The sequence below is a fragment of the Raphanus sativus genome, chromosome 3, assembly GCF_000801105.2.
Source record: "Raphanus sativus cultivar WK10039 chromosome 3, ASM80110v3, whole genome shotgun sequence".
Classification (NCBI taxonomy): domain Eukaryota; kingdom Viridiplantae; phylum Streptophyta; class Magnoliopsida; order Brassicales; family Brassicaceae; genus Raphanus; species Raphanus sativus.
Window position 1 is genome coordinate 27,576,595 of NC_079513.1, and position 27,607 is coordinate 27,604,201.

Here is a 27,607-nt window from a genome sequence, read left to right on the forward strand (position 1 = left end):
AAACGATTTCTGTTATCTAAATTGTTTATGTTGTTTACAAAACTCACATATATATATATGCATACGCGCACAACGAGGTCCAATATAATGTATATATTAAATTTGGAACGATTGACCTTTAATTTTTAATTTCACGTTAATAATGATCTATTATTTTAGGTACGTATACATCAAATTAATAATAAAAAAGCTGGAAGATGCATATATAATCACAATGCAATACATCAAGGTCACCACGACAAGGCCAGTCCTAGGCAATGCCTAATGAATTATTCGTTTCCAATCCCCAATTTTTTTGAAAAATATTATATGGATATAAATCCCAAATTTTGTACAAACAAAATTAAATCTGTATATTACTTATTTCGTATTATTTAAATGGTCTTTACAAGAAAAAGATTGTTTTAAAATAATTGATGTTTTCATTATCTATACAAAATTTAATATTATTTTAACTTTGTGACAAATTACAAAATATAAAGTTTTTTTATTGGTTGAATTAATTTTATTAATGATATTTTTATTTAATCAAGATAAACTATATAGAATTTTGTATTTTACTAATTAATGTGCAAAAACCTTAAAACCCATCTAAAGTGATACTATAGGACTATTAAATTATGTTTTAACTTGTCTGGAACCTCTAAAATCTCGGGCCGGCCAGGCACATGGATATCGCATTTCTCATCGTTTTCCAAGTCAACTATAGCCAGCGGAAGCAAATATGCTTATATATATTCAAAAAGATATTTGGATGGATATTCCCGTGCTATTTACGTGATGTTACGTGAGATAAATTCATTAGTAAGTCTTTGTTAAAACTCAGTTCATAGAGTGGGAACTAGACCTGTTAGTAATCGATCTAGACGGCCATTGCTGCCGATAGACCAAACCCTATTCGTTTGAGGTCATGGAAAAGCCTATATTATCACTGCTCTTAGCTAAGAGACATCGACTAAGAATTTGAGCGATGGTTTTCAAGCGAACGACGACGGACGACTAACCAAGTCGTTTACGGTGGTCTTCAATATAGATTTATTGTAATTCGATATCTGCTGATTAATAGAATAACCCTATTCATCATTATGTACTGTTTATCTATTGGGAAACAGTTAAGACATATAGAACTTGACCTGGGTTAATTATAAATTATAAAATCACTGGTGCATGTTTTGAGTATTACAGAAAAAAAAAACTGGTACATGTTTTGAGTGTTACTTCTCCAGTCTCCAGTCTCCAGTCTCCAACGTAAGCAGTAAAAGTAAACAAATTTAAGGCTAGATGATTATTAAAACCCTAATAGTATAAAAATAAATGACAGAAGAAACCATATGCATGCAGAAAAAAGAGTTCTCAATGCATGGTATATTATTTTGGCAAAAAACTATAAACTTGTTCATCAGCAGAATAATTTTCCAACATATATTGATTGAGTTTTTCAATACTTGTTTTTTTGTTAAATAAACTGTTTTAGTTGTAATATAAATTTTCAATAACTTTACTAGTTTTGATATCGAAATGACTTATTGTATCTCTTTGTTTTGTAAATATTAGTTGTAATAAATAATACCGTATTTTGTAGAATAAAACGTTAACTTTTTATGTATTTAACTACATCATGGTGGTCTAATGATTTCTATTGGATGATGAGTTACTATGTTTGTCCAAACCCGGGATCGACTTTTTTTACTGCGAAATTATTAGTTTTATCTGTGGCCACACGGATATAAACTTATTACTTACATCACATTTAGATATCCAAAAAAACCCATCCATAGATTACATTTTCTGTCTTTAATAAATCTGTTGTTAACCCTTTTGGTTTCATAAATAAACTTTTATGTATTTTCAAGAAAATAAGTTTTGACTACTTTGGATGGTTTATTAGTTCATTTAGTTATTTTAACACTGATATAAACGAAACAAGATTATTTTTCGCTATAATAAATCACATGAACGAGTAATTAGTTCAAGCACGTATTTGATTAGATTTTATTTTTATTATAATCCAATTATGACGTTGGAAGTTGGAACACCCAGCGTCTCTAATTCTATATAAACTTCGGCTCCGTTATGCTTTGTTCTTCAAGAACATAATCAACTATTGAATCCTCTATACGACTCCATACTTACTCAAAGATGGCTTCACATCAACTTACTGCCTTTTTGGTTTTAGTCGTTACACTTTTACTACAAGGTGATAAAAATACCTTCGTCGGAGCACAACTCAGTGCCAATTTCTACTCAGCAACTTGCCCTACTTTTCCCCTCATCGTCAGAACGGCCGTTAGTACTTCCATTTTAGCTGAGCCTCGAATAGGTGCATCTATTCTTCGTCTGTTCTACCTCGACTGCTTCGTCAACGTAAGCTTGCTTTACCTTTCTCTTTATTGTTTCTTCACTTCTTGCATGACTTAAAGAAAATAAAAAATTATATTTGTTGTTCTTTCCTTCTAAAGTTCTAACTTACATTTGTATAGGGATGCGACGGTTCGATTCTACTAGATGATACATCAACCTTCACGGGTGAACAAAACGCGACTTCAAACCACAATTCTGCTCGCGGGTTTAATGTCATCGATGACATCAAATCAAGGCTTGAGAGACAATGTCCTGGGGTCGTGTCTTGTGCTGATATCTTAGCCACGGCGGCTAGAGACTCCGTTGTAACGGTAAGCTCCATATGTACTTCTCTTAGTCCGGTTTTGCAAATTTAAAAGATCAAACCGGTGTAAATTTTCGTCTTGATCTATTTATGTTGAAGCTTGGAGGGCCAAGTTGGAATGTTCTTTTAGGAAGAAGAGATTCAATAACGGCGAGTCAAGCGGCGGCGGATAGTAGCATTCCGTTACCGACTTCGAGTCTGAGCGAGCTTATTACTAGTTTCAGCAACGCTGGATTCACCACTAGAGAGATGGTTGCTCTCTCCGGTTCGTTTCATCTCCTCACTTTAAATCCAACTTTTTTTTTAGGGGAAGTGAAATGAAAGAATCAGTTTTTTTTTTAAAAAAAAATATTATCATATGCGACTATATATTTGTATATATCTTAAGGTTATTTTTGATTGCAAATTTTAAAATTAATTACTAAGTAATGACATTACTAAAAATTGGTAACAGGGAATTCCTTCCTAATCTGTATTTTGTAACTTATTAACGTTGCTTCAATATTTTTTTCTTTCACTAATTTGTTTCACAAAAAATAATGAAGAATACTTCGACACAATATAAAATAAAAATATATGATTCTTTTTTTTGTAAAATAAAATATATGATTCTTTGTCGACCCTTTCTTGTTTCTTTGTGTATTTTTTTTTCTAAACACATTTTAATTTGTTCATGCATCACCGACTATTTATCTTTCTTTCTTTTTTGCCAAAGTGATGTAATCATATAAAATATTAAAACGCAATAGATAATAATTCAGTAATATTTAAATTAACAAACTTATTATTTTTTTCTTCAGGCGCACACACGATCGGGCAAGCCCAGTGTAGAAACTTTCCGAGCGAGGATCTACGACGACACAAACATTGACCGCGCATTTGCCATGTCACGCCAGCGAACTTGCCCGATAATCTCTGGCTCCGGCGACGGAAATCTAGCTCCACTCGACTCACTTACGCCGTTTGTTTTCGACAACAGCTACTTCACGAACCTCATGGCACAGAGAGGTCTCCTCCATTCTGACCAAGAGCTCTTCAACGGCGGCTCCACCGACGCCATCGTCCGTGAGTACAGCCAAAACTTGCTGCGTTTTCGCTCTGATTTTGCGGCGGCTATGGCCAAGATGAGTCTACTCAACCCCTTGACTGGTAGTAGTGGTGAGATCCGGCAGAATTGCGGGAGGATCAACTGATTCAAATCTACTCTAAGGTGTCCGCTACCTCCTCAAATAAAATATATGTCGAAGTTCCCTTTTAATGTATTCTTTCCCTTCCTTGTGTTCCTGTCGGACTGTGTTCGTTTGCTTTAATAAAATTTAAATCTAATAAACTGTGTACGAGCTATGATTGTTCTTCATTATTCCAAGAAGGGGTTACTGAAACAAAAACTCTGGTTAGTTGAGAGAGAGAGAGAGTGAGTGAGCCTCAAAAATAAATTAGGCTTATTGTTAAGTACAGGAAAAAGTTCTAACTATAATGTAAATTAGATTCCTTTCTTAACAAGTCACTCGTCTTCAATTACTTTGAGTTAAGCACCTTTGACTCTTGAACATTAATAACTCGAATCAGTAAATCATTCAAGAGATCTCTATTTAATCAACTTAATTATTGTTTTTTATTTCTTCATTTATTGTCATTTTATAGAGTCTAGATTATCACATGTGGAAATGACAGCAACCTTTATATTCCACATATCAATCGTGATTTCAGTTTGAGATATTGTATTTTCTCTTTTTAAAAGACCATTTATAGAATTCTCTTCTGTTTAAAGTTAATGGAAATAAACATATTTTTTCTAATGGTTACACAATCAGAATGACATCAATTATATCTACAAGATGATATCGCACTACACTTCAAATTAAATATTCATATAATATATATGTAAAAGATTTTTATTTTCTATAAGTGATTTTCTTGTTGTTTTCAAATATACATATATATATATATATATATATATATATATATAATATTCCCGTGGGTAACATGGTCAATATATTCCCCGCTTGACCTTTTAATTAATTTTTATTTTACATTTATAATGTGGCATTATTTTATGTATGTTTATCAAATTAAGAAACTGGAACATGCATAATCATAGTCACCAGATGCATGGATATACAGTGTGGCGTTTTTCACGGCAGAATATAAAACAACGATATCCATCGGAAGCTTCTCTTAATTTGATGGCTATTTAGTATTTTACGTATTATTTAATGATTTGGGTGAGATAAATTCATTAGCAAGCCATTGTTGAACCCAAGTTCATAGAATGGGATTTAGATGGCTATTGCTGCCGTTATCCGGGGATTCTTAACTGTCTCTCAAACATTAAGATAAAAGATCCTAATTCAAAAAGAATTACAGTTTTAATCCATGTATCATAGATACATTGTAGAACCATCGACGACTGCCAAGTCATTTACAGTTTTAATCCATCGAGAGCTTTAGCTCTGATTTCACGGCAGCGATAAAAAGATAGGCGATATTAGCCTTTTAACTGGTTATACTATCTGCTAATTTATGTGACAAGTTTGTTTAGAAATAGTAAATTCTATTTCATCCTAATAAGACAATTAAACTAGGAACACATTGTGTAGCACATCAAACCATCTGACAAGTCTACACTTGTCAACAATCTGCAAAACCAAACGAACTAAAAAGACAACAGATATTGCTAGGGTACATGACTTGATGAAAATTCCCAAAATAGTAAGATATGTTTTCTCTAATTCAGATGTGCAAAAACCCTCTTCACAGCCTTTGAGATGATCACATCTCAGAACACAAAAAGGCATATAGAAGATTTTGACTTTTAGTTTCCACCTTCATTCACAAACCCTTCTTTGCGGCCTTCAAAGCCAGGACGAAGGAGCTTCTTCTCCCTCTTGGCGATCTTCCGCTGCTTGTTCTGTTCAATCCTATCAGCAATGTTCCCTGACCTCTTCTGCTGCTTCTCCACTCTAACCTTTTGCTGCCCTTCAACTCTCTCCTTCCACTTCTCTGCGTTCTTCTCCTGCCTCTTCTTCTCTTTGTGGATGCTCTGCTTCAGCAGCTTGGGGTCGTCGTGAACTTTGATACCAGCTGCTCTGCTTGTAGCTGCCTGCCACGAGTGCTTCTTCGCAATCACTTCACCTTTCTCTGGATCCTTCTTTGCAGCCTCTAGCTTCAAAGCCCTCTCAAGCTCTCTCGACTTGGAAACCCTCCGTTTCTTTTTATCTTTCCCGTGATCCTCGTCGTCGTCGATCTTGAAATAACTGAACGTGAGATCCTTAGCAGCCTCTTCCACATCCAGCTTACCCTTACCTTTATCTAAGGCCTTATTACTCTCCTCCACAGTCTTATCCTCAGAACCTGACTCCCTCTTTCTCTTGTTAGGCACAACCTTCTTCCTCTTCTCGTGGCTTCTTGGTCTATCTGAACCTCCACGACCACCTTTAAGCTCATCGATTTTGCGGTGGAGACGTTGCCTCAGCTCCTCGTAAGTAACGAATCAGTCTTACGCTTCTTGTTGTGATCAGTTTCCTCCTCCTCCTCCTCCTCACTGTCATCATCATCATCAGGAATCTCATGATTACTCAACTTCTTCTCCTTCTCGATCTTCTGCTTGAGCAAATCAAGAGTCGTCAAAGAAGACTTCTCAGGGTCCAACCGATCCCTCCTCGCTTTCTTCAGATTCTCCGTAGTTTTCCTCTTGGCTCTAGCTTTCTGAGCCTTGCTAAGACCAGGAAACCACTTCCTCTCCGTCTCATCAGGTAAATAGAATCTCGCAGGGATGAGCTCTATCAACTTATCGAAAAACTCAGCATGCTGATGTGCCATAGAGCTCATCACATCCGATTCAGAATCAACTTTATCCTTCTTCTTTGCCATCTACATCAAATTGCCAATACCAATCATACACAGAGACTCATACTCAAGTTCAGAAGCTAATCACAAATCAATCAAAACTTACATCAGTAGCACGACGAGGTTTAGTCATTGCTCTCTAAACCTAAAGAACAAAGCTGCATCAATAAAACAGAAAGTATTAATTATTCTGAAAGAATCAAAAACAGCTATAACGAAGATAGTAAAGATACATCATCATCATCAAAAGAGACCTAAATTTCGAATCGATTGGACGAAAATACAAGTTTAAGTTTCGTATGATTCCTAGGCTTAAAGTTCTGAACGATTCTATTGAACAAGAAGAACAAATACAGAAGTAACGGATTCGAAAGCATAGAAGGAAAAAGTAACTAACTCACCGGTGACGACGAACGGCGATAGATGAAGATGAAGATGAAGAAGAGGCTCCGTGTTTAATTAAATAGTTTTAGGGTTCGTTATTTTCTTTTCTCAATATGAACAAGGGTATTTATGTAAAAGCGTTATCATTCAACGACTCAGCGTCTTAGCGACGGTTCGGTTAAAGAGGATTGATATAAAGGAAACCGGAAATCGAATCGAACCGGGAAGTTGTGTAACTAACTTATACGTCTCCACGTGGATTGTTCCTCTTATTCAATTAACACAAAACGGTGTCGTTCTCTTTGTCCACTGCTTCAGTCTCCGGCTAACCGATGGCGGTCTCTTCTTTCCGTGGCGCGCGGTTACCGCTTCTTCACCAATCTCAGGTCTATTCACTCTCCTCTCAGTGTCTGCTCTTTAACGGCTTAGCTACCAAAATCGGCAAAACGCCTTTACTCTCTCTGCCGCTTCCTTTTTTGCAACTTCCCGTTGCGAGAGGAAGCTCTAAGAAGATGATCGGAGGAAGAAAGCCGAATGCTTTTGTTTTCATCTCGGCGCAGTATTCGCAAACCCAAGACCTTTTCACTTCTCGCCTTCAAAGTACATAACTTTCATGCTGTTTTTTGGTTTAACTCAATCTGAGACTGTATAATGTTATTATGAATGAATGAACCTTCAGAGTAAAGTCTATTGATGCTATTGATGCAGGCCGGATTGAGAACTTACCCAAGCTGGTGGAGGATATAGTTCAGACATCGATAAACACAGGTCCACGTGGGGCGTTACGACTTGTCCAAGGCGTCCAAGCCTTCGGAGGAGAGTGGCTAACTGATATCTCTAAGGTTAACTTCACTTTTTTTTTTCGGAACCACAAAGTGAATCGTTCATATGAGTTAAGACACTCACTCACACTTCCTTTGAGCTTGATTTGTTGTTTCTTCTGCTAATTCGTTGCAGTATACAAGAGTGTCTGGTGGTGGATTACCAACTGAAATGCAGCTTGGTCTACTCTCTCCTCTGTATTTGAGGAAACTCTTTGAACGCATGGGAGCTACTTACATTAAGCTCGGCCAGGTCATTCTTGTTGCTTCCCTTTGATGAATAGTATCCAATTTATACTTGTTCTATCCAATTTAACGCCATTTTTCAATATCCTTTGAAAAATTCGTAGTTTATAGCATCTGCGCCAACTTTGTTCCCACCAGAATACGTGGAAGAGTTTCTGAACTGCTTCGACAAAGCACCTCCGGTACCTTTTGGAGAGATTCGTAAAATTTTGCAAGAGGAACTTGGGAGGCCCATAGAAAGCGTATACGAATACGTTGACCCTACACCACTTGCATCAGCCTCAATAGCGCAAGTATGCTCTTCTTCTTCCTCTGGTTGATTACCGACATCCATTTTGTTTTATGTACTCTTTCTCCTGCTTAAAAGGAATCATCATCACCAGGTCCATGGTGCAAAGCTTCGAGGCTCCCAAGAGGATGTTGTGATTAAGATCTGAAGCCTGGAATAGAAGATTTCCTGGTGGCGGATTTGAACTTTATCTACGTCGTTGCCCTTATATTTGAGTTCCTTAGTCCTGAGTTCAGCCGTACTTCCCTGGTACGCTCTCAAGGTCAAAGCAACGTTTACATTTGCTTATATTTCCATTGATAGGTTGGTATTGTCAAGGACATCCGTGAGTCAATGCTTGAAGAAGTAGATTTCAACAAAGAGGCTCAAAACATTGAATCGTTTAAAAGATATCTTGAATCCATGGGGTTGTCAGGACAAGCCACTGCTCCGAGAGTGTATAAGCACTGCAGCAGCCGGCGGGTGCTTACGATGGAGAGGCTATATGGTGTTCCTCTTACTGATCTAGATTCCATAAGATCACTTGTTTCCAGTCTGGAAAACAGCCTTATCACGGCTCTTAATGTGTGGTAAGATCTTTGAAATTTCACTATTGAGAAAATAAGATTGCTCCTCCTCTTCCTCTTAATAGTAGCAGTTTTGTTGAATTGATGATCTTCATGTGAAAATGTAACATGCAGGTTTGGAAGTTTACTTTCTTGTGAAAGTTTCCATGCTGATGTACATGCAGGGAACTCTCTTGCGTGATGGCCGGATTGGTTTTCTTGATTTTGGTAAATGCATCATTATGCAGACTTTTCATAAGCGCTCTTCCCAGTTTATATGGTTAACTTTTAGTGTATTTAAGTAAGTGTTCACATTGTTTTTCAGGCATTGTTGGTCGGATATCACCCAAAACATGGGATGCTATGGAAGTGTTTTTAGCGTCCATTGCAACCGAAGAATATGAATCAATGGCCTCGGCTTTGATACAAATGGGCGCCACAAATAGAGATGTTGACGCCAAAGCTTTTGCAAGAGACTTGGAAACGATGTTCTCTTCTATGCAGGAACTAGATACAGAGATAGTAGTGGCTACAGCTCGCGGACCAAACTCAGACAGAACTGCTGTTGCTGCTAATGTAGTTATGGACGAGAGGCAGATGAATGCTCTTTTCCTCGACTTGGTAAGCACTAACTAGACGTTTTATTTTGAAGTTAGCATTCAGAAGTTGCACTGATGTTAGTTTAACCAAGTCTGGTTTTTGAGCTTTAAGGATTGCATATACAGATGAAAACAAGTTTTATTTACTTTGTGTAGGTGCGGGTTAGCGAATCATATGGGCTGAAGTTCCCAAGAGAGTTTGCACTTCTAATGAAGCAGCTTCTGTATTTCGATCGGTACACGAGACTATTAGCCCCCAACATGAACATGTTGCAGGATCAGCGGATCTCTGTCGTGTCCAACAACAGGAGGATGAATCGATACAAGGACAGCTTCAACTAAGTTCATACTCATATACTCCCACTTACAAGTGGTAAAAGTTAATAGTAGATTGATAAAAAAAAACTAGGAACGATGATGAATATCAATATTGTTACAAACATAACGAATGCTACATGAATATATACAACAGGTATCCTTTTTTTTTGTATAATTTTGCACAAGTGTCGTGGTTTTCTCTACCTTAAAACAGAAACAAATCTTTTACCTATAAACATGGTGAGACAAAGAATGATAAACCAATGGCAAAACTTGCGAATCTGAGAAGCGCGCAGAGAGATCTACACAGAAGGAGGACGCTGAGAAGCTTTAAAGACTTGGCTTACTGTAGAATAACCCATTAGCCGATGAAGCGGAGAGCCTCTACCCACAGGTACATCCTCCTCCTCCTCTTCCTGAGCAGCAGAGGAGCTCTGCTTTTCGGGTTTGGAAGGAGACTCCGATGTTGAGTTGCTACTCCTGTTAGCGCTTATGTCATGTGTTACTACTGCAGGAACTAGATGAGTTCTGGACTGAAGTGAGAATCTGAGAACAGTGTTGCAAGTCCCGCATCTGAGAAGATGATACTTCCTCTTGAAAATGAGAAAGTCTGCAGGAAGCTGCAGGTTCGCTGAGCAACTGTAACAGCTAACGAGAGGGGCTCCACCGGCTGTTGGACGGATATGACGCTTGGCCACAGGCTGTCTCCGACGGGCCTGTAAGTCAGCATGTCTGTTACGCTGGTGATGATCCTCCGCATCAGAGACTATCTCATGGCTCCATCTCGGATGATAATACTCAGGTTGTTGTTGTTGTTCCGTTAGTCTCTGTGGACTTGCGGAATATGAACTGTAAGAACTATTGTACATCTGACCTGAATACCAACCGGGATGTTGGTTTCTTGTGTCATTCGTCGTCATCTCTCCTGAAAACCTACTCCCTTGTCCCCGTTCTCTTCCCCTTGCGTTGTTGTGATACATATGGTCAACACCCTCGTATGGAGGAGGCATTTGGAGCGAGTGTGCACGAGAATAGCGATCAAACACATCGTGTGATGGATAAGAAGGGCTTAGACGTGTGTATGATTCTCTCGGATATAAAGGCACGTCAGGCCGAAGTTGTTCTGATACATGTCTCCTTCCTTGTCTTCCAAGACGCCCTCCTGGCCCCTCAAGTTGCAGAGATTTGTATGTGGTAGTCCCGCTGGGCCTCTTGTGAGAGAAAGTGGATGAGGAACTACCTCCTTGCTCCTTGAAATTTTGAGGGTATCTCTGCATCTCAAATTTGTCTGATCTTAAGTTCTGAAGAGCATTCCATTGTTGGTTTTCATCTTGGTCTTCTCTTTCGTCGTCAGAAGAAGACTTGCTCCCATCATATGCAGAAGAAGTCTTGGGAAGATCATCTGTTGAGTCCCTGTGAGGGTGAAAAACATGATCTCCTTGGTCTTGCTCCTCTTCAAACGGAGAATCAGGAGAGATTTCAGCTTCCAGCTTGTTGTAAGCTTCACTGGAAGAGATACTCGCTCTTGCATCCACCACATGATCAGCATTCAAGCTCATTCCTGAGCTAGTCCTCGATCTCGTAGCTTCCTCCACGGATTTCATATCAGACATCAATCTGCTTGAGTTGTCTTCTCCTTCATTCTTGTCAGAATCACCAAGTGAATGTTCGTGCATTTGGACTTGGTTGCTCTCCTCTCCTTTAGATAACTCTAAGCCTCCAAGCTGTTTCTCAGAGGACTCCATGGATCCATCAGGAGCCTTATCATCTTCTTGGACCGAGGAACTACCTGTGGGTGACGGAAGAACCGTGTCCTGCCCTGATCTGCTGGATGACACATTGTTGGTTTCAGGCTCGCTTGGCGGCTCACTGGCTTGAGCCTCCTCTGTTTCTCCTGCACTTGGTGCAGTATTTGGGGGATCACTGAGGTCATCTCTCTCTGTTTCTCCTGCAGTTGGCACAGTGTTTGGAGGCTCGCTGGCTTGAGCCCCCTCTGTATCTCCTGCACTTGTTGCAGTGTTTGGAGGCTCGCTGGCTTGAGGCCCCTCTGTTTCTCCTGCACTCGGTGCAGTGTTTGGATGCTCACTTGCTTGAGGCCCCTCTGTTTCTCCTGCACTTGGTGCAGTTTTTGGAGCAGTACTCCGTCTTTTGGCTGAACCAAAGAAGCAACAATCAAGTTCAATAACTGAGAGAGAGAGAGAGAGAGAGAGAGAGAGAGAGAGAGAGAGACATCATAAGAAGAAAAAGAAACTAGAACTACACAACTAGTTTGAGCTCAGACAAAGCAAGATTGATATCAGGAAATAGAATCGTAAAGTTGAAGACTTTGTTAAAAGCAATTGACCTTGAAGAATAGCCGAGCAACCACCGCATTGATAAACAGGAACGTCTTCGTCTTCCTGTAGAATCTTTAAACACTTGGGGCATTTCACCAACCGAACTCTCTGCCCGGACTTGCTCGCCATTGGTTAGTGCCAAAGCTTATGACTTTATCCCAATCTTCTCAATCAAAATTTGATAGACAGAGAGAAGAACAACAACAACAACAACAACAACAAAAAGATCGAGACTTTGAGAAGCTGTTCAAGTATCTATAGAAAATTGGAGCGGAGACCAAACAAAAAGATGAAGGTCAACACGGTATGATCTGGGAAGTAATGGTAATAAACCGGGTCTGAGAGCTGGTTATGGATCCGGGTCGGGATGGAAAGAAAGAAAGATTACATCATACAAGGATCTATAAAAAGAAGTTAAATTGTAAGATCTTTATCACAGGAATCCATATGAGCTGAAATAGAAGCTATTTGTAAGTAGAGATATTGTGAAAGAAGAAAGAGAATAAGATTCAGATTATATAGAGAGAGAGGAGAATCTCATGTCGTGGGGACGAAGTAGAAAGAAGAAGAGGAACAGTGACAAAAAGAAGCCAAATCTTTTGGACAGCTTTTTTTTTTTACTTATGTTTTCTCTCCTTCCTCTTCTGAGAAAAGTCTCTATTTTTCCGTGTCAATAAAAGTTTTTTTATTTTCTTAATAATACTTTTTTGGGTAATTTTATTACATTATTAACGATCTGTCTGGAAATTATACTAAACCATTTTTATTTAAAAAAAAATTAAGGTTAATGGTCGGCAGCAGACCTGGTCTTTTATCGTTTTGTGCTGTCTACTAGATAGATAATCTCGTTTTGGCTTTGTGATTCCAAAGAAGAAGTCAAACCTTTGGTTGTGGACGATACATAGAGGTGACTTCTATATTTGTTTTCTCTGCCCAGTCCAATGACTATGGCCTATTTGGGATACGGTTTCTCAAATCAAATCCAGTTCATTTATCATTCAAGTCTTCACAACTTCATATATGTATCGAGTCTTCTACGATTTGGGACCACTACATTTTTTCTTGTAAATATTTATTTAACTTCAAGACATGAACAAGAAACTATTTTATTTAAAAAGTCAAATTAATGTTTCAAATGTATTATTATATTACTGGAGTTTGACTTCTCATTTCTAAAAATAACAGTTGATTTACTTGTTAGCTATCAAAAAGTTCTGAATCCTTGGTTAAATTTTTTCTTCAATTGATAAGCATAATTTTTACCAGATACATTTAAAGCAAGCAAATTACAGAAGTACCGTTTACATCTGACAACATAAAGCAAATTATTTATATCCTAAAAAATGTCTTAGCTATATTTGCGTACATAACCTTAATTAAGAAATCAATAAAAGCGTGTGTCGATAAAAAGAACAAAAGAAAGTGAAATATAAAGGGACACATATTAACCTTTTCTTTTTGGATATCTTTAAATGATTATATGTTGTTTCTAACTAATAAAGTTCGTCGCCAGCAGTCTTGCAAAGTCATTTCACACATGCAATCACATTTACAACCTAACACCCATAACAATACCAATAGACTAATTTTATATGTGTAAACCGTATACAACTAGAGATATAAATTTATCTGCATGGGATGCATATTTTACGCACTCGAGCATCTGTGTTTACACAATACGCGGTGAGAAAAAGAGACGCAATGGACTCTCTGTCTCGAAGTTGAGTTCGGAAATTTTCATGTCTATTCTCTTTAGTTGGAAACAAAGTCATGCAGATCATGACCAATCTTGAATTGATACGGTCAGATCTTATTAATTACTATTAAAGAAATATAATAATAAATGGTTTGACCAAGCACAAACTATCAACACGAAATAGAATCAGAATAAGCATTATAAAATAACCAGACCCGTTCAACTTTGTGTTTGTTTTATTACTTTTTGTTTCATTTATAGTTTTAATAATAAGTTTCATATTTCTTGATCAAACAAAAGTTTCATATTTTTAGTTGATACAGTGTTCATTCCATACTTTTTGACAAAAACATATTCGTATAAATCAGTAATAAATGTCCAAAAATAATTCAGTTGTTAAATTCAAAAAGCTTTTATCAGCATTTCACATTAACTCCAAGTCTCCAACTCTTATATAGGGAGAGAGAGAGTCAACCAAATTGAGATATCGGAGGATTCGGTTTGTCTTTGGCCTTTTGACTTTTTCTTCTGTAGGCTTCAATACTCAAGCTTTACGTCATCATGACATAATAAACAGGCTTTAATACTCAGGCTTAAGGTTTTATGTAAATAACAATTGTTACGAAAGGTTCTGAAGAATGTCTTGAGACGAAAGAGAAACACACAATATGATGGGGGACAAAGGAAGACATATTAATGGTGCAACGAATAAACAAAGGAGAGAGAGCATTCAATCTAAATCACACGACCGTTGTTGCCTGTTGTTGTTGCTTTTTGTTGCCCGAAAGAAACCTCAAAAGCTGTCTGTATCCGGTTTTGTAATGATCCAGAGAGTAACAAAGCTGTCTTATCGCCTCTCGTTTCTCTTCCTCACCTTCTGATATCGCATTCCCCTGTAACTCTGCTTGCTTCTCTAGCTCTTTAACCATAGCTCTCAGTTCTTCCACAGTGTTCTTGGCATTTCCTGATTCGGACACAAGCTGGTTAAGTTGCTCTTCCATTTGCTCGATTTGGATGTCTCTTGTTCTCATCTCCGCTTTTAGATTGTCTACTTCAGCGCAAACTCCATCTTTCTCTGCCATCAACATGTCATACCTCAGCTTGTGCTTGTCCAAGTCCTTGTTCAACGCTTCCATACGCTCATCTCGTGAGGCCAAGTCTGTCTTCAATGCATTGATCTCAGCTTCCAGCTTCACCTCTTTAGCCTTCATCTCCATGTTCTCTGCATCATAATGCTTAATCTGATCGTCCAAGAAAGTCTGCTTCTCCAACTTTGTTTTCTCAGTACACAACATCTCCTCTAGCTTTGAGATCTCAGCATCTGCTGCAGCTAAACCCACTTTACTCGCATGAAGCTCATCCACTACATTCCTTACATTGAAACGCAAGTCTGAGAGCTGAGATTCCAAATCAACCACCTGTCTTTCCAACTCCAGGGCACGCCTTTTCTCGTTCTCAATGTCTGTGTCCTTTCTCTCTATCTCCCTCCTCGCAGCTTCGACCTCAGCGCGTAGATTCTCAGGAGACTCTCTCTTCTCAGCCTCACCCTTGAGCTTTTCAATCTCTAGTTCAGAATCTTGGAGCTTTAGGCTTTTAGTCCTGAGCTCTTCCTCGTATTGACCAAGCTTCTTCATCAATTCGCTGTAGCTCATTGGCTTCTCACTATCCATTGTCCCAGATGAGAAGACCAGTTGGTGGTTGAGTGATGAGTAAAAGGCCTCTGCTTCCGAGTCTAACTCGGAGTAAGAAGATTCAGACTCGTGATTCGGAGAAACATCCGAACTCCCGTTACCAAAGCTGAGAGCTACATTTATTCTTCTCTCAGACTCTGGGGTTACAGGGGAAGATGCACTTCGGTCTAAACCTGACAGTTTTGATGTAATAATAATACATATTTAACAAAAACAATCAAAGAAGAGACATGAATGAAAATTAGACAAAGATTCATCATGTACCTGATGAGACTTCTTCTTCTTCTTCAAGGGAATTCTCTAACCACTCGCGTGAATCATCAGAGATCTCAAGTCCAGTTTCAGTCGGAGAATCCATCTACAATCAAAACAAAAGGTAAGAGATTCACTGGTGTTATAAAACAATTGTCAAGCAAACACCAAACAAACCAGATCAACTTCCTGAGCAAAAACAAAACCAACTTTCACCTCAAGATTCGAACTTTTTTATTTTATTAATTACTCGTAACCAGAGATCACTATTTGCAACATGAAAAATAAAGTCTTTTTTGAACAACACTGTTCATCAAATGAGAACCCAGAGAAAAAAAAAAAACTCATAGAAACAGAGTTAATAACTCAGATCATACGATCTACCAAACCTCTAAGTCCCAATTTCATAATAACAGATAAAACATATGATCCACTGACCTGAAATTGATTAGGTTGAGAGGAGAGAACGCTCAGATCGCCGCATAGGAAAAGAGAAAGGGGGGGGGGAGAAACAGAGGAATTGGGTTCTTTAAGAAGACGGTTCTAGGGTTTTACGAGCTACGATGCTGGGAGAAGAAGAAGGGATAGGGACAAAGTAGGCGTGAAAAGGGAGGGAAGGTTTGTCGGGTAGCGAAGAGAAAGTGGCGCTCTTTGGGATTCAAATGTTTGCCATTTTCTCCACTTTTGTCAATTTTACAGTCTGTCTCTCTACCAAACATCTGCACATGCAGAAGACCTACAGTCAAACCAATTATTGGACTCGGTTCGATTCGGTTTTTGAGATTGAAACATTGAACCGTAAATAAACCAACTTAATGGTTACTCAAGGCCTTCACGCGCTATATTGGGCCTTTTAACTTTTGGCCCAGATGTTTCCGTCTTCATCATCCATCCTTATGCGCTATTTTTTCTTTTTCACTCTTACTGACCCACTGTAACTAAAAAAACAACTTGTCGGTGATGTGATGGTGGTGGTAGTTGCTAGCCTGGCTATGAAAATGATTTATTTATTTTTTCTCTACCGACGGATATGATTTAAATATTTTAAAAATCTGAAAGAGTGACGAGCAGAGACAAAGTAGCAGCTTTGCATTTCGTAAGCCATCTTAAGATTCGTTCCCCTTCACTTACATTTACATATAGCCTCTGAGAATCGCTGATTCATTCACAGAGATCTGAAGAGTCACATCGCGACGACTCCACTCAATCTTCAGATCTCATGGTAACCTTCTCTCTTCTTCTTACTTACTTACACTCTGATCTCCTCAGATCTAATCGCATTTTGATCATTCCTTCCCTCCAGATTTGAACTCTCCGCGACGATTCGGAAGTAAGCGACGATGGAATCCGAAGGAGAAACCGCGGTATGTGCTTCATAAGGAACTGATTTGAGTAGATTTTAGTCGTCTGTATTTGGAAAGATCTGATCTGATTTTGAGTAGATAGTTTCTAATTTTGGAATGTATGTGATTCGAACTCGATTATGGTATAGGGGAAGCCCATGAAGAGCGTTGGTGGTGGTGGTGGCCAGATATGCCAGATCTGTAGTGACAATGTAGGCAAGACTGTTGATGGCGATCGTTTTGTGGCGTGTGATGTTTGTGGATTCCCGGTTTGCAGGCCTTGCTATGAATTCGAGAGGAAGGATGGGAATCAATCTTGTCCTCAGTGCAAAACCACTTACAAGAGGCACAAGGGTTAGATTCATTCCCTTTATGATCTGAATGTTCATAGTTCGTCAACTATGTTTTTGAAGCTGTAGATCAGATTGGTACTTTACTTACTATGATTGGTTCATATCGTGTCTAGGGAGTCCTGCTATTCCCGATGATAAAGACGAGGATGGCTTCGCTGATGAAGCGACCGTTGAGTTAAGCTACCCTCAGAAGGAGAAGATTTCGGAGCGGATGCTTGGGTGGCATCTTACACGTGGCAAAGGAGAGGAGATGGGGCAGCCTGAGTATGACAAAGAGGTCTCTCACAACCATCTCCCTCGTCTCACTAGTAGACAAGAGGTAAGGCATTACCATTCATTCATTCATTCATTCTTCCCTCTTTAAGCATTCACATTCTGGAATCTGATTTTGTCGTTTGCTTCTTTTTTTACAGACTTCAGGAGAGTTTTCTGCTGCCTCACCTGAACGCCTCTCTGTTTCTTCTACCATTGGTGGTGGAAAGCGCCTTCCCTATTCATCTGATATCAATCAGTCACGTGAGTATCCTTGTTTACTTACTATCTGGCGATTGCATTACGTAGCTAGGTTTTTCGTTTATGTCAAAGCTCTGACAGTGAACTATGTTGTCATTCATGCTATAGCACATAGAAGGATTTCGGATCCTGTTGGACTAGGGAATGTAGCTTGGAAGGAGAGAGTTGATGGCTGGAAAATGAAGCAGGAGAAGAATAATGGTCCTGTGAGCACCCAGGCTGCTTCTGAAAGAGGTGGAGGAGACATTGATGCCAGTACTGATATCCTCGCAGATGAGGCTTTGCTGTGAGTCTTTGTTTCTTTATTTCGTTTGATCTGTCATTTGGATAATTTGAGCACCTTTCCTATTAAGCAGTGTATTGATGCTTATTTTTCCAATTTTTGTTGTTTTGTACAGGAATGACGAAGCGAGACAGCCTCTGTCAAGGAAAGTTTCGATACCTTCATCAAAGATCAATCCTTACAGAATGGTTATTATGTTGCGGCTTGTTATTCTATGTCTCTTCTTGCACTACCGTATAACAAATCCAGTGCCACATGCGTTTACTCTGTGGCTGATCTCAGTGATATGTGAGATCTGGTTTGCCATATCCTGGATTTTGGATCAGTTTCCCAAGTGGTTTCCTGTGAACCGTGAAACCTACCTCGACAGGCTTGCCTTAAGGTATGTTCTATTTCCCCATGCAATTACTCAAAGGATTGACTGCTTATAATAGTTACCACTATAATCTGATCATGCTCAATTGTGTGACAGATATGATCGTGAAGGTGAGCCGTCACAGTTAGCCGCTGTGGACATTTTCGTGAGTACTGTTGACCCCTTGAAGGAGCCACCCCTTGTGACAGCCAACACAGTGCTCTCCATTTTGTCTGTTGACTACCCGGTTGACAAAGTCTCTTGTTATGTTTCTGACGATGGTGCTGCTATGTTATCATTTGAAGCACTTGCAGAAACATCAGAGTTTGCTCGTAAATGGGTACCATTCTGCAAGAAATATAGCATTGAGCCTCGGGCACCAGAATGGTATTTTGCTGCGAAAATAGATTACCTGAAGGATAAAGTTCAGACATCATTTGTCAAAGATCGTAGAGCTATGAAGGTAAATTTGTAGTTTTTGTCATGCAGTCACTCTCGTTGTTATTTTCGTGTATGCTGTATTGACCTTTATTTTCTTGCAGAGGGAATATGAGGAATTTAAGATCCGAATCAATGCACTTGTTTCCAAGGCCCTAAAATGTCCTGAAGAAGGGTGGGTTATGCAAGATGGCACACCGTGGCCTGGAAATAATACAAGGGACCATCCAGGAATGATCCAGGTAAGAGAAATTGGTTTTAAGGAAATCGAGTACGCTCACTCTCTCTTGGAAGTTCAGTGTTGAAGAAGCACTTGTTGAATGCAGGTTTTCTTAGGGCAAAATGGTGGACTTGATGCAGAGGGAAACGAGCTTCCGCGTTTGGTGTATGTGTCTCGAGAAAAGCGACCAGGATTCCAGCACCACAAAAAGGCTGGTGCTATGAATGCACTTGTATGTGTCTGATCTCGGAATTTTGACTTCTTTGTTCCCTGAAATTTCTTTGTTAGCCTAATCGGGATACTTTTTAAATGAACAGGTAAGAGTTTCAGCAGTCCTTACCAATGGACCTTTCATCTTGAATCTTGATTGTGATCACTACATCAATAACAGCAAGGCCTTGAGAGAAGCAATGTGCTTCCTGATGGACCCCAATCTAGGGAAGCAAGTTTGTTATGTTCAGTTCCCACAAAGATTCGATGGTATCGATAAGAACGATAGATATGCTAATCGTAATACCGTTTTCTTCGATGTAAGTCAAACTTACCTATACATTCGTCTAAATTTACTTCTTCTTTCAAATTGGTTTTAGAAATGAATACACATTTTAACCATCCAATTTCATGAGTTCTGTTGTGATTTATTCCGTGAAATATTTTGCAGATCAACTTGAGAGGTTTAGATGGGATTCAAGGACCTGTGTATGTGGGAACTGGGTGTGTATTCAACAGAACAGCATTATATGGTTATGAACCCCCAATAAAGGTAAAACACAAGAAGCCAAGTGTTTTATCTAAGCTCTGTGGTGGATCAAGAAAGAAGAATTCCAAATCTAAGAAAGAGTCGGACAAAAAGAAATCAGGCAGGCATACTGACTCAACTGTTCCTGTATTCAACCTCGATGACATAGAAGAGGGAGTTGAAGGTAGACCTTTCTTTGTTTTCTTGTTAAATCCGTAGGTTGGTGTTGAGATATTGATCCAGGGGAGGGGTTATATACAGTTATTAATGCGAATTTTGGTGTAGCTTACACTGTCTAAATAGTTCCCAGATTAGGTAATTTCATCATATCCTAACTAATTGACATTTGTAAAACCCAGGTGCTGGTTTTGACGATGAAAAGGCGCTCTTGATGTCACAAATGAGCCTGGAAAAGCGATTTGGACAGTCTGCTGTTTTTGTTGCTTCTACCCTGATGGAAAACGGAGGCGTTCCGCCTACAGAAACTCCTGAAAACCTTCTCAAAGAGGCTATCCATGTCATTAGTTGTGGTTACGAGGATAAGTCAGACTGGGGAATGGAGGTATTTTCTCATTTTAACACCTAACTCGAAACTGCAATGTTCTGAGAATGTTTATCTTACGGTGCTGTCTTTCTTCAGATTGGATGGATCTATGGTTCTGTGACAGAAGATATTCTGACTGGGTTCAAAATGCATGCCCGTGGATGGAGATCCATTTACTGTATGCCAAAGCTTGCGGCTTTCAAGGGGTCAGCGCCTATCAATCTTACAGACCGTCTGAACCAAGTGCTGAGGTGGGCTCTAGGTTCAGTTGAGATTCTCTTCAGTCGGCATTGTCCTATATGGTATGGTTACAGCGGGAGGCTTAAATTTCTGGAGAGGTTTGCGTATGTGAACACCACCATCTACCCACTCACCTCCGTCCCTCTTCTCTTGTATTGTACGTTGCCCGCCGTTTGTCTCTTCACCAACCAGTTCATCATTCCTCAGGTTTGACCACCTCTCTATCTATCTATCTCTTGAACATACTCATAAAAACTTATCAACTGTTGTTCCTCATTTGCAGATTAGTAACATTGCAAGTATATGGTTTCTATCTCTCTTTCTGTCTATTTTCGCCACGGGTATACTGGAAATGAGGTGGAGTGGCGTAGGCATAGACGAATGGTGGAGAAACGAGCAGTTCTGGGTCATTGGTGGAGTATCCGCTCACTTATTCGCCGTCTTTCAAGGTCTCCTCAAAGTCCTTGCCGGTATCGACACAAACTTCACAGTCACGTCAAAAGCTTCAGACGAAGACGGAGACTTCGCGGAGCTCTACATGTTCAAATGGACGACGCTTCTGATTCCTCCGACGACGCTGCTCATCGTAAACCTCGTGGGAGTTGTTGCGGGTTTCTCGTATGCCATCAACAGTGGGTACCAGTCATGGGGACCGCTCTTCGGTAAGCTGTTCTTCGCCTTTTGGGTGATTGTTCACTTGTACCCTTTCCTCAAGGGTTTGATGGGGAGACAGAACAGGACTCCTACTATTGTTGTGGTCTGGTCTGTTCTCTTGGCTTCCATCTTCTCCTTGTTGTGGGTTAGGATCGATCCCTTCACTAAAAGAGTCACTGGCCCGGACATCCTGGAATGTGGAATCAACTGTTGAGAAGTGAGCAAATAATCTTCTCTTTGGGTTATAAAAACATACAGTATAAATTTTATTGTTTTATTTGTACACGTTTTATTTATCTTCTTGTGTGTTTATTGTCTGTTCTTGTGTCGTATTTTCATGTGTAGAATATTTTGCTCTAGTTACTTTGGAAAACTTATAAAGTCGAAACGAATATTTTTTTAATGATGAAAATATTCTACATAGACTACATTAGACCTTCAGTCAAATAAAAAACTAATGAGTGATATCTAGCCGAGACTCTCATTACAAAACTCGATGTAAGAATAAACAAAACTCGATGTTTGTTCTTACATACGCACTCAGAAACATGAGCAATGCTTGCTTTAGGTTCTTACGTGCACACTGATGCGTAATACTGTTCTCAAGAGCCATAGGAAGCATCTGTAAAGGCATGTTTGGTCTATAAAAACTCTTTTGTAATCGGTTTACGATAACCGAACCGGGTTTGAGATATTCCTTAAAATTTTAGTGCGCCGACTATGCGTTGACTTTTTAAGTTTCTAGTCAAAGTATTTGTAGACTACCTCTCCAAAAACGACGTCGTGCATTGGAAGAAGAGAGTTTACAATGATCTAATCTTTTTCTTCCTAATCCTAACGGAGAAGGCTAAACACACAATAACAGCTTGCCCTATAAAAACCCTTGGTTCGTGATCAAATCTCTTCTCCTACATCAACATAGCGATTCTAGAGTGTAAGTAAAATCTCTTCTCTTTGATGTTTTGCGTTATTTAATGTCTCTCCTGGAATGTTATGCGACTTTATTTGGTTGCTTTATTGATTAGCTTCTTTAGTTCTCTGTCAACGATTGCCCTAACTTCTTTACTTGAGCTCTAAGGAACTTAGGTTTTATCTAGGGTTTGCATAGACCGAATTGATTTTGGAAATTTTATATTATATACATGTGATACTAAAACTTACTTGAGGTTCTCTCTCTTCTACGCTTTCTTCTGCAGTTTTGATTGAAAAAAATAATAAAGGAATGAGCTCGATGATCTTCTCCACGGTCCGTGGAATAGGATCCTTCTTAAAACCTAAAACTTACGACCAACCAATAGATGAAGCAGCAGCCAAGGGTGACATAAAGGTGTTATCAGTGTCTTGGAACCAGGACTGGAGCGGTTTCATCGTCGGAACAGAACGTGGCTTCAACGTGTATAGCTGCAACCCTATCAAAGAAAGCATCAGCCGTGACACGCACAAGTCCGGATTCAAGATCGTGGAGATGCTCTTCCTTTCAAACCTCTTCGCTCTCGTCGGCAACGGTTACAGCAACTCGGAGTACCCTCCCAACAAAGTCTTCATCTGGAACGATCATACGAACAGCTTCTTCTGCGAGCTAGGTTTTAAATCGCATGTTCTGGCGGTGAAGCTGAGGAGAGAACACATTGTGGTTGTCCTTGAGAGAAGCGTCTACGTCTACAGTTTCACTAACCTCAAGGTTAAGGATATTATAGAGACCGTTGTGAATCCAAGAGGGCTCTGTTGCGTCTCTCAAGCTGAGGCTAAAGCGGTCCTGGCTTGCCCCGGGTTACACCCGGGGCAAGTTCAGGTCCGTGACTTGAAAAGGAATATAGTTAAAGTCATCAAAGCGCATGACTCTGATGTTGCTTGCATGAGTTTGACTCTTGATGGGAGTTTGCTAGCTACTGCTAGTACTAAAGGAACTCTGATCAGAATCTTTAACTCCCTTGATGGCACTCTCTTACAAGAGGTAATTAATTAATAGTTTAATACTCTATGTTATAGTTATGTTTTTTTTTTTGTTAGTGTTATGTATGATTTGGTTTTCCATTGGTGTAGTTTCGGAGAGGGATGGAGAGAGCAGAGATCTATAGCGTTGCAATCTCTTCTAATCTTAAATGGGTGGCTGCGTCAAGTGAGAAAGGGACTCTCCATGTGTTTCTTCTGAGACCTGACATTCTTAGTTCACCAAAAAACATCGATCATGCGTCATCATTATCATTAATAAGAGGTAAAACTGATCATCAAGAGTGCTCGTTGAATAATATTAATTATATACATTTTTTGACGTTAGATTTTCTGTTTGTAGGGATGTTGCCAATGTATTCTTACGGCAATGAACGGTCGTTTGCTCAGTTCTCGTTGCCGGTTTCCACCAAGTTCATCGTAGGTTTTGGACCAGAGAACATAGTTCTACTCGTAGGTATTGATGGAAGGTAAAACTATTTAGCTCACTGGTTTCTATCTATATATTGGCTCTTACTTTTAGATCTGAATGTTTGTTTTTTATTGATATGATGGTCGGAAAATGTGAAGTTTCCGAAGATGCAGGTTTGATGGAGAAGGAGGGCAGATGGTGGAGTTGGAACACAAATGCTTCTTCTCCTTAACTCAAAGAGAGGACGACACAACGGTTGTGGTGTGACTAACACAACACATGTTTCTTCTTCTCTTGTTCTAAATTTTGGGCTTACCAACATAAATGTTAATTTTGCTAATAGATTATGACTTGCACCAACGGAATCGATGGGAACAATCTTGTTATAATTATATCAATTTTATAGTTGATATCTTTATGTTTTGTAATGATACAATAATAAAAAGTTAAGTATCAGATTTATATCAAATATTTCTAAACAAATTTATATAGAAAAGGCTGTTGGTATGATTAGATCAGATCAGATCAGATCAGATCAGATCAAGTCACCTGGAACGCTTGGAGATGTTCATAGAGATGCCATTGGGGAAGAGGGCACCGGGTACCCGAATCACCTCGCAGTCTTTGGACAGGGAAAAATCGTAAGTGGTGACAAGATGATGAATGAATAGTGAAATCTGAAGCCTTGCATACTCTGAACCAGCGCACTGTCTGGCTCCTGCTCCAAACACCATGAACGTTTTAGACCCAGACCGCAACTCCTTCCCCTGTCCATCATATCTTTCATCAGGGTTTATGTATATTCTAGAAATATCTTATATTAAAGTATTGAAAAAATAAACATAATACATAGACTAAGTAAGTATTTAATACCTCCCATCTCCATGGATTAAACTCAAATGGATTTTCATAGATTTCAGGATCAAAATGAACCACCGAAGGTATAACCATCACTATCCAACCTGCTGGAATCGTATATCCTGTTAGGACAAAAAAAAACTCTTTAAGAAAAATCTATATGTATATTAGGGATAGACACGGGACAATTACTTGATATTTTTAAGATACTTGACTTGTTTGAAACAAGAACTCACTATTTCAAGTATCCAAGAAAATCAATACTTACAAAGTTATTTAATGTAAGCCTATTATTACTTGAAAAAATTCTAGTATTTGTCTCCAAAATACTTGATTAAGTGCAAATATTTAAAATTTGATTTTTAAACAATTCTTATATATGCTTTATACTTTTATTAATAGACTGTTTATTAAAACTAATACTTACTCTTAGGTATTTGTTACAGTGCAATGCAAGAAAAAGCAAATATTTTTAAGGAGTAATAAAAATATTATTTTGTATCAAGTAATGAATAAAAAGTAATAGAAAAATTATAACGTCAAATAATAGAAAATATAATGATATTTAGTACTTGCATTGTATTTGAAAGTAAAATATTGTTTTTGTACTTTTTAGTTGACTTAACAATATCAAATGACTTTTCATAAGAAGGTACAAGACAAATAACCCAAATAACAAACAGTCCTTATTATTATTATTATTATTACTATTATTATTATTATTATTTGTTTATTTTAAATTATAATAGTAACAGTAGTACGTGACTACTTGCCTTTTATTTCCACATCTTTCACCACTTTTCTAAACATCATAGGGGCCAAATTTGTCATTCGAAGCGACTCATGGATAACCTGGAGTGTAAACAGAAAGCACACCATGTGAATACGATAATGTGTCCATATGGCCTTATAAGGAAAGCAAAGTGAAGTTATCAACTTACCATGTTGGTGAAAATCATCTTGTGTCTGAATTCTTCCCAAGTAACTCCACCTTCTTTATCTTCTCTGTTCGCAAGGATTGCCTCATGCTCTTTCTGTCAAATTACATTGCATTGGCCAATGAGTGGAAACCTTTCTGCGCTGATTTAATAGGAGCATGACTAATAGACTAAGCCAATGTTCGAAAAAAGCATGACTACTAGACTACTATCACCAGACGGCTCTTGCATTAGACAAACAAAGCATTAAATTTAGACCTTATATTAGATTTGAAACGAGGCCATATTTGACAAATAAGCTATATGTATATATACTTGGTTAGATGCAAAATTTACTAGCTTCTCCGTTAATATGCATATACGCACCTTCAACTCTTCGAGAACTTTTGGGTTTTCCGATATAAATTTTACAGCCATGCAAATGGCCTTAGAGGTGGTATCTTGAGTGATACCGGAAAGAGTGAAGATGAGGCTAACAATCACATCTTCGTTCACTGAGCTTCCTTCTTTCTCTAACTCTTCTAATGCTGTCTCGAGGAAGTCATTGTACTTCTCTCTTGACGTTATTCTCCTCGTGTAAACTTCCTTTATCAACTTCATCCCCTGCCTGCATGCCTGCATACAATATTAAGCTATTACAAATAGAATTATAGAAATCACGTTTGTGCTATTCCCCGAGATAACCATGAAAAATATATAAATCTCACCCAAAGGGTATTGTAGAGACCCCTCCCCGCAGAAAGAATGTAGGATGTCCGAAACCAATCAAAACTGAAGGCTTTGAAGCTTTCCATAAGCATTGATTGAGTCTCTGGTTTGAGATCACTTATCACTTTTGGTGTCAAGTGGGATGTTATCAACTACAAAAATTAAAGCAGGAATAAGAGTGTCAACTAGCACGCAACAACATTAACAACTATGCAAATGAAACATTAATTAGCATATGGAGATTTAGTATTTAATATATAATTTATAGGGGAGATTATATGAACAAAGATCTTCAAAAAAAAATTTAAAAAGTAAACTAAATATTTTTACTTAATTACCTATAGCCTTCAAAAATCTTACAGCCGAAATTTGTTGAAGACAACAGACAAAATAAAGAAAGAAATATTACACTTGAAACTATTTCCCTGAGGTCGAATCTTCCTTGGCCAGCCTTCAAACAAAGATGCTCGTATGTTACGCTATCCATATCTTTTATCATCTTCCTCTTCAAATTCTCGGAACCCAAAAGACTCATACAGATTTGTTTGATGTGCTTGTGGATGTTTCCTGTCTTTAAGAACATGCTTTCTTTTCCCAATGGCTTCACTAAACCATCTGGATAACTTAAATTAAAATACTTGTTCTCGTGTCGTAAAATATCCAAGTTCACATCCATATCTGTTGAAATCACAGTGTTTACACCAAGAATGCTAGTCCGAAACAAAGGTCCATACCTGAAACACTCACACAACACACAAACATACAAGATTTCATCTCTTTTTTTCTTTGGTCAAAACAAGATTTCATCTCTAAGGAAATGAAATATCATATACAAATATATAAATGAATGAAACCTGACCTTAACATCTTCTTCTTGAGAAACGGGGAGATCTCGTAGAATCCATGCGGCTTAAAAAAATCAAACGTCTCTCCGATTATGGGGAAGCCCATTGATCCCGGAGGTAACTTGCCGTTAGACTTGGGGCTTGACCATCGGTACCACCAATTGCTAATCCTCACAACCACTAGGGCTGTAACACACAATCCTGTGATCCAAAGCAAACTCATGTTGTTGTGCCTTGAACAATGCATTGGTGGGTCATATAAATAGATGAAGAAATTGTAACGATCTGGACGTCCACGGTTAATGGGATATCCACGTTCGTTCATTTGGTCCGTGGAATCAATTCCATCTGACAGTCGGTCCATTAACTTTTTCAAAAATTAAAAATTATTATTTACTGAGACACTTCCAGTGTATTTTGCTTTTTTTCCTCTATAATAGAGGAACTACATAATAGAGATGTGATTTACTCTAATTTATTTCTCTAAAAGAGAGATTTTCAAAATATAGAGTAAAATATAGAA

The 27,607-nt window shown here is 38.6% G+C and overlaps 6 protein-coding genes, 1 non-coding gene and 1 pseudogene across 7 annotated transcripts; 4 read left to right on the forward strand and 4 right to left on the reverse strand.

Annotated features, from left to right (window-relative positions):
* Positions 1-2,105: 2,105 nt before the first annotated feature.
* LOC108846302 (peroxidase 52-like) lies at positions 2,106-4,025 on the forward strand (annotated as a pseudogene).
* A 1,173-nt stretch (positions 4,026-5,198) lies between these two features.
* LOC108843930 (ribosomal RNA-processing protein 14) lies at positions 5,199-7,013 on the reverse strand. Its single transcript, XM_018617092.2, is given in 4 exon segments — positions 5,199-6,166; positions 6,169-6,538; positions 6,621-6,672; positions 6,916-7,013. Coding segments are annotated over 3 exon segments (1,083 nt in total). The 5' UTR covers positions 6,648-6,672; positions 6,916-7,013; the 3' UTR covers positions 5,199-5,480.
* Positions 7,014-7,173: 160 nt separating this feature from the next.
* LOC108847363 (uncharacterized aarF domain-containing protein kinase At5g05200, chloroplastic) lies at positions 7,174-9,883 on the forward strand. Its single transcript, XR_008943493.1, has 9 exons — positions 7,174-7,498; positions 7,607-7,740; positions 7,856-7,972; positions 8,070-8,258; positions 8,349-8,503; positions 8,558-8,823; positions 8,935-9,027; positions 9,125-9,420; positions 9,555-9,883. It is a non-coding gene; the product is annotated as an uncharacterized aarF domain-containing protein kinase At5g05200, chloroplastic (transcript).
* LOC108847362 (protein ENHANCED DISEASE RESISTANCE 4) lies at positions 9,770-12,673 on the reverse strand. The gene is made up of 2 exons (XM_018620583.2): positions 12,061-12,673; positions 9,770-11,868 (listed from the first exon to the last, which is right to left on the reverse strand). Exons 1-2 carry the CDS (start codon positions 12,179-12,181, stop codon positions 10,019-10,021), a joined length of 1,971 nt encoding a protein of 656 aa, XP_018476085.2. The 5' UTR covers positions 12,182-12,673; the 3' UTR covers positions 9,770-10,018.
* Positions 12,674-14,310: 1,637 nt separating this feature from the next.
* On the reverse strand, positions 14,311-16,359 carry LOC108847365 (protein NETWORKED 4B). The gene is made up of 3 exons (XM_018620586.2): positions 16,130-16,359; positions 15,704-15,797; positions 14,311-15,612 (listed from the first exon to the last, which is right to left on the reverse strand). Exons 2-3 carry the CDS (start codon positions 15,795-15,797, stop codon positions 14,489-14,491), a joined length of 1,218 nt encoding a protein of 405 aa, XP_018476088.2. The 5' UTR covers positions 16,130-16,359; the 3' UTR covers positions 14,311-14,488.
* A 389-nt stretch (positions 16,360-16,748) lies between these two features.
* On the forward strand, positions 16,749-21,785 carry LOC108847332 (cellulose synthase A catalytic subunit 3 [UDP-forming]). Its single transcript, XM_018620547.2, has 15 exons — positions 16,749-16,913; positions 16,995-17,055; positions 17,184-17,388; positions 17,501-17,706; positions 17,801-17,903; positions 18,009-18,186; positions 18,299-18,565; positions 18,656-19,001; positions 19,081-19,218; positions 19,303-19,428; positions 19,514-19,726; positions 19,858-20,119; positions 20,295-20,497; positions 20,576-20,926; positions 21,003-21,785. The coding sequence occupies exons 2-15, from the start codon at positions 17,032-17,034 to the stop codon at positions 21,585-21,587; spliced, it is 3,207 nt and encodes a 1,068-aa protein (XP_018476049.1). The 5' UTR covers positions 16,749-16,913; positions 16,995-17,031; the 3' UTR covers positions 21,588-21,785.
* Positions 21,786-22,170: 385 nt separating this feature from the next.
* On the forward strand, positions 22,171-24,142 carry LOC108846733 (autophagy-related protein 18e). The gene is made up of 5 exons (XM_018619934.2): positions 22,171-22,307; positions 22,570-23,327; positions 23,417-23,588; positions 23,667-23,793; positions 23,894-24,142. Exons 2-5 carry the CDS (start codon positions 22,596-22,598, stop codon positions 24,000-24,002), a joined length of 1,140 nt encoding a protein of 379 aa, XP_018475436.2. The 5' UTR covers positions 22,171-22,307; positions 22,570-22,595; the 3' UTR covers positions 24,003-24,142.
* LOC108846213 (cytochrome P450 708A2-like) lies at positions 24,107-27,360 on the reverse strand. Its single transcript, XM_018619436.2, has 8 exons — positions 27,099-27,360; positions 26,649-26,973; positions 26,239-26,391; positions 25,898-26,146; positions 25,535-25,627; positions 25,367-25,445; positions 24,609-24,715; positions 24,107-24,502 (listed from the first exon to the last, which is right to left on the reverse strand). The coding sequence occupies exons 1-8, from the start codon at positions 27,329-27,331 to the stop codon at positions 24,281-24,283; spliced, it is 1,461 nt and encodes a 486-aa protein (XP_018474938.1). The 5' UTR covers positions 27,332-27,360; the 3' UTR covers positions 24,107-24,280.
* Positions 27,361-27,607: the final 247 nt, after the last annotated feature.